The sequence below is a fragment of the Melospiza melodia genome, chromosome 1 (genome assembly GCF_035770615.1).
Source record: "Melospiza melodia melodia isolate bMelMel2 chromosome 1, bMelMel2.pri, whole genome shotgun sequence".
Taxonomy (NCBI): Eukaryota; Metazoa; Chordata; class Aves; order Passeriformes; family Passerellidae; genus Melospiza; species Melospiza melodia.
In genome coordinates this window covers 174242253-174253810 of record NC_086194.1, presented here as the reverse complement: position 1 = coordinate 174253810, position 11558 = coordinate 174242253, and the positions used below count along the sequence as shown (strand labels likewise).

Below are 11558 nucleotides of genomic sequence, written 5' to 3'. Positions count from 1 at the left end.
CTCTCTGTCCCCTGTCCCTCTCTGTCCCCCATCCCTCTCCCAGGGCTCCCTCTCTGTCCCCTGTTCCTCTCCCAGGACTGCCCAGCTCCCTCTCTGTCCCCTGTCTCTCTCTCAGGGCTCCCTCTCTGTCCCCTGTCCCTGTCCCAGGGCTCCCTCTCCATTCCCTGTCCCTCTCTGTCCCCTGTCCCTGATTTCCAGAGCAGAGCCTGCCTGATTTGCTGGCTCCGGGCCGCCCCTGACAGAGCAGAGCTGCCCTGGCAGCTTCTCCTCTCTGCTGCCCTCCGGATCCACCCTGCGGTTTGTTTATTTCTGGAAGCCCCTCCCCAGCACCTGTCGTGCTGCTGCTGTCCCTGTCCCACCCCCGAGGCCATGCGAGTGTCACACACAGGATCCCCGGGGCTGGCCCGGTGTCCCACGGCCCCGGGGCTGTCCTGGCTGTCCCCGTGTCCCACAACCCTGGGTGTGCCTCCTGTCCTGGCTGTCCCCATGTCCCACAGCCCCGGGGCTGCTCTGGCTGTCCCCGTGTCCCCATGTCCCACAACCCCCGGGCTGTCCTGGCTGTCCCCGTGTCCCACAACCCTGGGTGTGCCTCTTGCCCTGGCTGTCCCCATGTCCCACAGCCCCGGGGCTGCCCTGGCTGTCCCCGTGTCCCCCTGTCCCACAACCCCAGGGCTGCCCTGGCTGTCCCTGTGTCCTGCTGTCCCCGGGGCTGCCCTGCTTGTCCCCATGTCCCACAGGCCCCAGGGCTGCCTCCTGTTCTGGCTGTCCCCTTGTCCTGCTGTCCCCGGGGCTGTCCTTGCTGTCCCCCTGTCTCACAGCCCCGGGGCTGTCCTGGCTGGCCCTGTGTCCTGCTGTCCCTGGGGCTGTCCCGGCTGTCCCTGGGTCCTGCTGTCCCCGGGGCTGTCCTGGCTGTCCCCGTGTTCCGGTGTCCCGTGTCCTGACTGGCTCTGTGTCCCACTGGCCCCGGGGCTGCCTCCTGCCCTGGCTGGCCCCATGCCCACGGTGCCAGGGGAGGAACTGGGGCTACAGCCAGGGACAGGAGCAGCTGTTGGGCCAGTGACGCTGCCAGAGGCCAAGTCCAGAGTCCAAGAGCCTTTCGGGTGCTCCCTGCGGGGTGTTTGTTCTGGGGTGGGAGTGGGGCAGGCATTGAGCCCTTGAGAGATTCCCACTCAGATCACTCTGCCAGCCCTGGGCCACAGCACAGAGGAGATGTGGAGCTGCTGAAGTGAGTCCAGAGGAGGACACAGAGGTGCTTTGAGGGGTGAAGCCCTTCTGCAGTGGAGACAGCTGGGGGTGTTCAGCCTGGAGAAGGATCCATGAAAACACCAAAGCCACTTCCACTGGCTAAAGGAGCTTCAGGAGAACCGGGGACAGACTTTGGACAAGGGCATGGAGGGGCAGGGCAAGGGAGAATGGCTCCCCAGTGCCACAGGGCAGAGTAAGATGGGATATTGGGAAAGAATCTATCCCTGTGATGGTGGTGATGCCCTGGCACAGGCTGCCCAGAGAAGCTGTGGCTGCCCCATCCCTGGCTGTATCCAAGGCTAGACTGGGTAGGGCCTGGAGCAGCCTGGCCCAGGGGAAGGTGTCCCTGCCCATGGCAGGGCTGGCACAGGACGGGCTTTAAGGTCGCTCCATCCCAAACCATTGCAGAGCCCCCGGGGCTGGGATGGGGCGGGGCGGGCGCTCGGCAGTGCCAGCAGCTCGTGCTGCCGCCTGCTGTTGGCACCCAGAACTGCAGGTGGGAGTGGTGCATGCGCAGTGCTGCTGATTTCCCGCACTCGCTGCTGCCCTCCTGTGGACAATTCCCGAACCACAACTCCAGGAGATGAGCGGGTAAAGAGGGAAAATCCCTGATTTGAAAGGAAAAAGAGTTTCCTGAGTGAAACATCAGGGTTTTTTCCATCAATAAATGGGTGGTGCTGCCTCTGTCCCCATTTCTCCATTTTATTTTTCATCTTTCTTCATTCTGTTTTCTTTTTTTTTTTTTTTCTCCCAATGCTTCCTCTGACGTGTTACCACAAATCAGGAACTTTGGAACTGACCCCAAACTGATCGTTCATCCTTTTTTAATTGCACTGAGCAGCCCCCACCAGCTCCCTCAGCCCTTCCTGGTGCTCCACACATTTCCGCAGCTCCATCCCTTCCCTGGGCATGCTCCAGCCCCTCCAGGTTCTTTCTGAGGGACTACAGTGAACAAGGAAAAAGGGAGGAACATTTCTCCAGCACCTCTTCGTAGATCAAGCTTTGAAAAATAAAGCTGTAATGAAAATTCCAGGAACTGCTTTATTTTAGGAAATGAGGCACCCTGCAGGAGAGGCGTTTAAAGAGCTGGTAGCAGATACATCAGGTGAGTCAGCAGCAAATTTTGGTTAACTTTTGATTCACCAGGCAAGCAAGGATCAAATTTATGATAAATATGTGATGCACCGGGCGAGCAAGGATTAAGGTTTTGATACATTTTGATACAGCAGGTGAATAAGCAGCAATTTGATGCTACATCAGGCAAGGCAGCCAAGGAGTGCTAGGAGGTGGCCGTGGCATTGCCACTCCCAAACCCCTCTATCGGGAGGTGCCCAAATGGCCCAAGGTGCTGCCAAATCTCTGCTGTCTGTGCTGTCCCGCACTGCCCTGGATATTCCAGCCCCCTCATGCTGGGCCTGCTGCCCTGTCATTGCTCCCTCTTGATGGGGCATTTCCTGGATCGACGCCTTGCTACATTGACCATGGAGGCCACAATGACAATAATGACCAAAGTGGCCAAAATGACCCAAGTAACATTATCAGTCACAGTGATCTCAATGGAGAAAGAGATCATAATGGCCGTAATGTACTCGGTAGTCTTGGTGACCTCTGTTTCTCTGGGGGTCCTGGTGGCCTTCGTCCTGGTGGCTTTCCACAGTGATTTCCAAGAACACAGTTACCTTGCTGGCCTCGTGGCTTAGAGGGTTCCAATGGCAGCTGCCATGGCCACGGTGGCCAGGAGAAGCCCCCCAAGGTGGGGGGAGTTCCTAGGGAGGCTCCCACCTATGGGGACAAAGACAGGGGTCAGGGGGATGATGGGATGAGAGGGTCAGGGGGACATCAGGAGGGCCATGGCGGGAGGGACAGAGATGGTGTGGGGCCCTGAGAGTGTAGTGTCAGAGGGGGCCATAACAAGGCCCATTTCCCCTGTACTCAGCCATGTCTGCAGTGGCCATGGCCATTGCCAGCAGTGCCAGGGTGTGAGCCAGCGGGGGCATGGAGAAGAGAGGCCACAGGCACCAGTGTGGGACACTGCGGGAAATTGAGGGGACACAAAATACAGACTGTATGACACAAGGAGGACACTGGGAGACACCAGGGGATGCTGAGGGGACACTGATGGGACAGAGAGAGGGGACTCTGAGGGACATGGGGTGGCTTCCTTGGTGAGTGGCTGGGGAGTGACGGTGGGATCAGCCCAGGGAGAGTGGAGGGCAGCCCTGGCCAGGAGACCCCTGCACATTTTTTGAAACCTGATCCCAAATCCTGGGGTCACTCCTGGATGGCCCAGTGCCCCCCAGACCCCCCAGCTCCCAATCCCACTCCCACAGTCCTATATCCCTCCTCAAGGTGTCTTGTCAGCCTCCCTGCAGGACCCTGACTCAAATCCTGGGGTCACTTCCTGATGCTCTCCCCAGTAACCCCAGTGACCCCACAGACTCCCAGTTCCACTCCTATAGCACTGTGTGGCCTCCCCTCCCGGTCTTTCCCAGTGCCTCCATTACCCCAATCCCTCTCCCAATCCCTTGTACCCCTCCCAGTGACCCCATGTACCCCAGGACCCTGGCCCAAGGTTTGGGGTCCCCAATGGGTCCCACCTGTCCGTGTCCCCTTCTCCCCTTACCTAAAACTCACTCTCAGTCCCTTGACCACCGTGGTGACCTCTAGACCCTGATCCAGTCCCGTGTGCCCCCCAAGTGTCTCCCAGTACCCCACTGCCACTCCCATGGTCCTGTGTCTCCCATCACTGGCCCATGGACAGCCCCAGGGACCCCAGTCCCTGTCCTGTGACACCCCCAGGGCCACACCAGACCCCAATCCCTCAGTCCCATGTTCCTCCCCAAGGGTCCCCAGTCCCTGATACCAAATCCAGCCGGAGTGAAGCTCCCTGATGGAACCGGAGGTATCAGAAAGCCGGAATTCTTTCCCAGTTGGACTCACAGGGGAGCTTTCCTGGTCCTGCAGGTCAGGGAGGACCTTACCATGGAGTATGTATCCATCGTAATTACAAATATACCGGAAATTGTGTCCTTTATCTAATATAGAAACCAGCATTTTTCCCGTAAATAGTCTGCATGGCTCTGCCTCTTCTAGGAAAGAATTTTTATTGTGCTGGAGAATCATAAAAAAGGGGTTTTCTCAGTGTGGTTATCACTGAGTGCCCCAATATCCCAGATCACCTTGCCTCAAAATTTTGCTTTGGGCAGGCGCTGCTCCTTCTGTGTTACAGAACTTGCCAAAAAACCCCTCAGTGGAGTTCCCTTTATCTGTTTCTCCACAGGTTCCAGCAACCTTTGCCCTGCTATGTCCACACTTCTACATCCTTTTTTGGTTTTTGCCCATTCATCTTTGAGCTCTATCCAGCACCATTAAGGCATCTAAAACTTTCTATTCTCTCTCTTATTGCTCACCCTCCACGACCCCAATCCCACCATCCCATGTTCCCCCTTGCCCCCAGTCCCATCCCCACTGCTCACTGAGTTGCAGTCACAACTCAGATACCAGTTGGGGTCCTCTATTAGATGACATCAGCAGAGGATCAGCAATGGGACATCGCGCCATGATCAATATGATCAAGTGAAGTCAAATATATATACAAGAACAAACTGTATTTATGCTTTGTTCTACTGTTCACGCGCCTCAAGCTAATCCATGATTGGTTCAGCCAATTTGTGCACGCGTCTCAAGCCTTCAGCTGATTGGTTAGTCTTTCTTCATGGATCTCACTGTGGTTTATTGTTTTGCCTTCGTGCACTCTGCTGTGGTTTTTTTGCTCCGTCTTCTTAGCGTGCCTAACATCCTGGACTTGTTTTTCTCCTGAGGAGGCTCTTCCTGTTTTTGAGCTATCGGAGACGCTGTGAAATTCTACTCAGACCCATAAAGGCTGGCTTGGGGACAGTGTCCATTTTCCTGCAAAAATCCCTCAATAGACATCCCTGTAGGCACCTTGAGCCTGGGGGTGATCTCTTGGGGGAATGCCTGGGTGACTGAGCTGAGCTGAGCTTCCCAAAGAAGTGGCCGTAATACAATATGGGGTACACCATCTTGGGGATTGAAAAATCCCTGTGGGAAATAGACTTGCATTAATGCTGCATGAGAAGTACCTTTGAATTCAAAAATATCACCTCCAGGCATCACTGAAAGAGGAAACACTCCTGGGGATAACTGGCAAATGGATTTTCTGAGCTACCACGCCAAGATGGGCTCAGGTATCTCCTGGTGTTGGTGCATCCCTATTTTGGGGTCGAAAACTTCTCGTGCCACACCAGCAAGGCCAGGAAAGTCACCCAGACACTCCCCCAAGAGATCATGCCCAGGCTCAAGGTGCCTACAGGGACGTCATCTGATAGGGAACCCCAATTGGTGTCTGAGGTGTGACACCAACTCAGTGAGCAGTGGGGAGTGGGACTGGGAAGAACTGGAGGAACATGGAACTGTGGGATTGGGGTCATGGGGACTGAGCAATAAGAGAGAGAATAGAAAGCTTGAGTTCTCCTGAAAGTGCTGCATAGGGCTTAAAGAAGAAGTAGCAAAAAAAAAAGGATGTAAAAGTGTGTACACAGATGAGCAAAGGAACCTCATCTTATAATGTGGAGAATGTTATAATGGGGAGAAAGAGATAAAGGGCACTACAATGAAGGGGTTTTGGCAAATTCTGTAACACAGAAGGAGCAGCAGTGCCTGCCCAAAGTTAAAGATCAAGATGAGATCATCTGGCATATTGGGGCACTCAGTGAAAACCACACTGAGAAAACTCATTTTTAGGACTCTCCAGCGCCATAAAAGGAATTCAGGAAAGAGGTGGAGCCATGCAAATTATTGCTAGGAAAGTTGCTGTTTCTGTACTTGGTGAGGGACACATTTTAACGAACATTTGCAATTATGGTGGCTGAAGACCCTGTGGCAAAGTCCTCCGTGACCTGCAGGAACAGGAGAGATCCACTGTGAGTCTGAGCTGACCAAGAATTCCAGCTTTCTGATACCTGCAGTTCCATCAGGGAGTTCACTCTGGCTGATTTTGGTATCAGGGGCTGAGGGGACACCTGAGGACACTTGGGGGGGACGTGGGACTGTGGGATTGGGATAGCGCACATGGGGGGACACTGAGGGAGTAACAGGTCTGGGATTGGGGTAATGGGGGGCTCTGGGGGAAAATGAGGGGGGACACGGGATGGTGGGAGAGGGATTGGGGTCATGGGGGAGCTGGGAGACACTGTGGGGGCAGGGAGTGATGCCTGGATTTGGGTTGATGTTCTGGGGTGACACTGAAGAAATTGGGAAATGGGAGTGGGATTGGGGTCTGGGCACCAGCCGAGGGGAACGCTGGGGGTCTGAGGAAGTGACCCCAGGATTTGGGTCAGGATCCTGCCGGGGCTGAAGGGACTTGTAGTCATGGGAGTAGGATTGGGCTGAGGGGGGGGCAGGAGGACACAGAACTGTAGGATTGGGATTGGGGTTCCTGGGTCTGGGGGACATTGGGGAGGCATAAGTAACCCCAGAATTTGGGATCAGGGACCCCAGACATGTCCAGGGGTCTACTGGCCAGGAGTGCCTCCCTTCTCCTGGGGCTGACCCCACTGCCCTCCCCAGTCCCTCACTGATGAACCTTCCTCATGTCCCCTCTGTGTCCCCTCTGTGTCCTCCAGTGTTCCACCCTGGTCCCTGTGGCCTCTCCACTCTATGGCTGTCCTGGCTCAGACCCTGGCACTGCTGGCAATGGCCATGGCCACCACAGCTGTTGAAGTGGTGACCCTGGACATGGCCCCAGACTCCTTCGATGACCAGTACAAGGACTGTGTCCCTGCCATGAATGCAAATTTGCCGGCCCTCAACAGCTCCGAGTTGCAGAAGAACCCTCTCTTTGCCCAGGCCTGGACTAAGGCCACAGCGGAGTGGCAGAGTCGGGGGTCCCCCCGTCCCCTTTGTCATCTCCAGCCCAGGCCATCGCCATCATGGCCTTCACAATGGATGACCTCTACAGAGAGTTCAACGCAGCCGTGCGTGTGGCGGGGCGCTCCCGCCAGGAATACCGGGACAACTTCCACTTCAAAACACTGCATTTCCTGCTGACCCAGGCCTGGACGACACTGAGGGTCATTCGAGGACCACAGTGTCATGTCATATACTGGGGGGTGAGCAGGTACCAGTTCAAGGGAAAGCCTGGTGACATCATCCGTTTCGGTCAATTCATGTCGGCGTCAGAGAGTGAAACAACAGACAAGATATTTGGGAATGCCACAGTGTTCCAGGTGCACACGTGCAACGGGGTGGGAATCAAGCAATTCTCCAAGTATCCTGACGAGAAGAAGGTGCTGATCTCACCCTTTGAGACCTTCGAGGTCACTGAAGTCTGGCAGGAAGTAGACAGGACGAGGATTCATCTGCGCACCAAAAATCTCACCAGCAAATACAACTGCGAGTGGGTGAACGGCGACACCACAGGTGACAGCCTGGGGCAATGGGGACACCCACTGTGGCCCATAAGAAGGCACAGGGACAATGACACTGACTGGGCATGGGGGACAGGGACACTGTGTTTGTGGGAATAGGAGCACCCACTGCTGGGAACAAGGACAGGGATACCCAGTGCTGGAGACACTCACAGGGGATGGGGGGACTGTGACACCCAGTGCTGGGAACACTCACAGGGAGTGGGGGGACTCTGACACCCAGTGCTGGGGAGTCCCACTGTGGACAGAGGCCACCCATGACAGGGCACAGGGGGTGGGGACACTCACTGAGAGTTTGAGGACAGGAACACCCCATGCTGGGGACACCAAGTCTGGGGACACCCATTGTGGACACAGGGACAGGAACACCCATGACAGGGCACCAGGATGGGGATACCCACATCAAGGAGGGGACAGGGAAACCCCAGCCAGGAGATAACAGGGAGAGAAACAGAGACAGGGATGACCCCATTCTGATCCTGTGCCTCCCCACCAAAGGGGATGAAGATGTCGAGATGGCTGCCACACACACCCAAGGACAAAAGACAGTCCTAAACTTACTGTTAGTTTTTGCTAGGTACTTAACTAAACTGAATAATGATGAAAAAGCAAGTTTATGTCACTCTGAAGACAGGGGGAGGAAAATACAGAGGGATTACAAGACCAGAAATTAAACAGTGAACATGACAGATAAAGAAAATACACTACAACACCCTGACACCCCCTGTCACCAGCCACAGCATCCCCTGACTTCCCCTACCCCTGTCATCCCTAAGCCCACCATGACTCCCCTGACCTCCCTGGTGCCGGTAGCTTGTCACATGTCACCTCATGGCCCCCATCTCTCCTGTCACCCCTAATCCCCCATTATGGTCCTCCCCCACTGCCTCACTCCCCCATGATCCCCCTGATGTCCCTCTCTTTGTTCCCCAGGTGGCAGCACGCCCAGCGCTCCCTTCCACTTTGGAGGACTCATCCTGGCCACCACAGCCCTGGCAGGGGCCACCGGAATCCTCTGAGCCTTGCGACCACCACGGCATCCAAGGACACTGTGGTCACTGTGGCCGCCCCGATCACCAACACCACCATGGCCCCTAGAGAAACGAGACCACCAAGGCTACCAAGGCCACCACTGCCACTCTGGCCACCTTGGCAACTGTTGCCGCCATGAGGTCACTGTGGCCACCATTGTCACCGTGGCACTGAGGCCACCACAGACACTCTGGCCACCATGTTTTGTTTTAGGGGGGTTGGCGGTTGTGTCTAGTCCATGTCCTTATTATGGGGTGTTAGGGTTGGTTGTAGTGGCTGTTGCAGGGGGGTGTTAATTAGTGAATTTGGGGGTTTCTTTGGTATCTTCGGTGCTTGTTATGGTTTATTGAGGGGGGATGTTGGTTGTGTTGGTTTATTCAGTGTTGTTATCCTGAAGCTTGGGCTGGTTGTGGGGTTGTTGGTTTCAGTTTTTGGATAGGTTTGGTTGTTGTGGTGGGGCTTGCTATTGGGGATGTGTTAGGACTATTAGTGGACAAAAGGACAGTGAATAATGGGTGTCTGTTGTGTATTTGGTTGGATTTTAGTGGGGTGGCTCTGTTTATTCAGAGGGGTGGGATTGTTTTTAATTGTGGGGTGAGGGTTTTTGTTGACTTTGTTTGTGGTGCTGGGAGCTTGTGTGTGGGTTATCTCGAGGGGCAATTGGGCTGTTTAGCGGAGGGGTCAGGATGTAGTTTGGCTTAAAATGCCAGCTTTGGGAATTGGAGAAGAAGGTTTGAGTCCTTTCTTCCTGAAGTAGTGGGGTAACATTAGGGTTACTCTAGGAAGGGGTTTATTCTGCAATCTTTGGCTTACAAGACCAATGTTTTTATAAATTGTTAGAGTTGTTTACTAGGGCAGCCACACAGGGGAATAAAACTAGAAAGATTGTGAAGTAGGTGAATGAGGCTGTTGTCTGATAATGATGAATGGGTGTTCTACTGGTTGGCTGCCCACTCAGGTTAAGATGAGGACATTAGCAACTAGGGTTCAGAATAGGATTTGTGATAGAGGGCGATAAGTTATTGATCATAGTTTAGATGTGTGAGAGCATCCCCAGGGCTTCCTTCCAACTTGGAGGACTCCTCCTGGCCACCACAGCCCTGGCAGTAGCCACTGGGATCCTCTGAGCCATGAAACCACCACGGGCTCCAAGGTCACTGTGGTCACTGAGGCAACCGTGGCCACCATGATCACCAAGGTCACTGTGGCCACCCTGATCACCAGTGCTACCAGGGCCCCTAGAGGAACAACACCACCAAGGCTACCAAGGCCACCACTGCCACTATGGCCACCTTGGCCACTATTGCCACCATGAGGTCACTGTGGTCATTATCACTGTGGCACTGTGGCCACCACTGCCACTCTGGCCTCCATGGTCACTATAACCACCAAGGCCACTGTGGCCACCATGATCATCTAGAATCTCTCAGCCGTAAGGCTACCACAGCCACCGTGGCTACCAATATAATTTTGCAAAGAAATTCTATTAAAATATTCAATCAAAACAATGCCATTAAAGAATTCTGATAAAGCAAGCAAAAATCTGACAATTCCTAGGCAAGGCTCAATGTAAGTCCCCACACCAGCACTTATGGGAATGTCTCTCTCTCTGCCTTGAGGAGGATCCTTTGGGACCATCCCCTTCCCGAGGGAGGAATGTCACACAAATTCCATTTTAAGCAGGAAGAGGGGAGAAGAATCTCTGTCAGAGAGGGGACTACACACTTCCACAGTCAGCTGATGGATGGCCAGGCCCAGCTCTGGTGCTTCAGCCTTAGTTATCAATTCCGGGTTGGTGATTTGGGCTGGTTTTAGCCCAATTCAGCACCAAAATCAGCACCAGACCTCTCTCAATGCAGCCCTGACAGCCACAAATGGGGCATTGTCCCTTGGCCGCATTCCAGACAGAGCATCCTGTCACAGCCTCCAGTTCAGAGGGCCTTAAAGGCTGGAAATTGGGAGGTTCAAGAAGGCAAGGGCAGATCCTACCCCTGGGTAGGGACAGTCCCCAGTGCCACTCCAGGCTGGGTGGGACCTGCAGGAGCACCTGTGGAGAAGGACCTGAGGATGCTGGTGGGTGACCAGTGCAGCTGGCCATGTGGCCTGGGGCCAGGAGGGATCTGGGGATGTTGGAAAGAGTGGGGTCAATACACCAGGGTCCCTCCATCTCAAACCATTGCAGAGCCCCTGGGGCCGAGATGGGGCGGGGCGGGCGCTCAGCAGCACCAGCAGCTCGTGCTGCCACCGGCTGTTGGCACCTGGAACTGCAGCTGGGAGCAGCGCAGGGTCGCTGATTTCCCGCGCTCGCTGCTGCTCTCCCGTGGACATTTTCCAAACTACAACTGCATGGCCAGTTCCAGGAGATGAGCAAGTACAGAACAAAAACCCCTGATTTGAAAGAAAAAAGAATTTCCTGAGCGAAACATCAAGGTTTTTCTCAGCAATAAATGGATTGTGTTACCTCTGTCCCCATTTCTCTATTTTATTTTTCATCCTTCTTCATTTTGTTTGTTTTTATTTGTTTCCTCCCAATGCTTCTTCTGAAGTGTTATCACAAATCAGAAACTTTGGAACAGGTTCCAAACTAATTATTCATCCTTTTTCAATTGCACTGAGCAGCTCCCACCAGCTTTCTCAGCCCTTCCTGGTGCTCTAGACCCTTCCTGGTGCTCTATCCCTTCCTTGGACAGGCTCCAGATCCTCCAGGTCCATTCTGAGAATCTGATGTGAAAAAGCGAAACATTTCCCATTTCAGAAAAAAGGGAGGAACATTTCTCCAGCACCTCTTCGTAAATCAAAATTTGAAAAATAAAGCTTTGAGCTCCCTCTAAC

General features: G+C 54.2%; 1 protein-coding gene across 1 annotated transcript; it reads left to right on the top strand.

The window, feature by feature from the left end:
* The first annotated feature begins 6014 nt into the window (after positions 1 to 6014).
* On the top strand, positions 6015 to 11198 carry LOC134428681 (erythroblast NAD(P)(+)--arginine ADP-ribosyltransferase-like). Its single transcript, XM_063175570.1, is given in 4 exon segments — positions 6015 to 6188; positions 6891 to 7147; positions 7150 to 7686; positions 8628 to 11198. Coding segments are annotated over 4 exon segments (942 nt in total). The 5' UTR covers positions 6015 to 6126; the 3' UTR covers positions 8714 to 11198.
* The last annotated feature ends 360 nt before the right edge of the window (positions 11199 to 11558 follow it).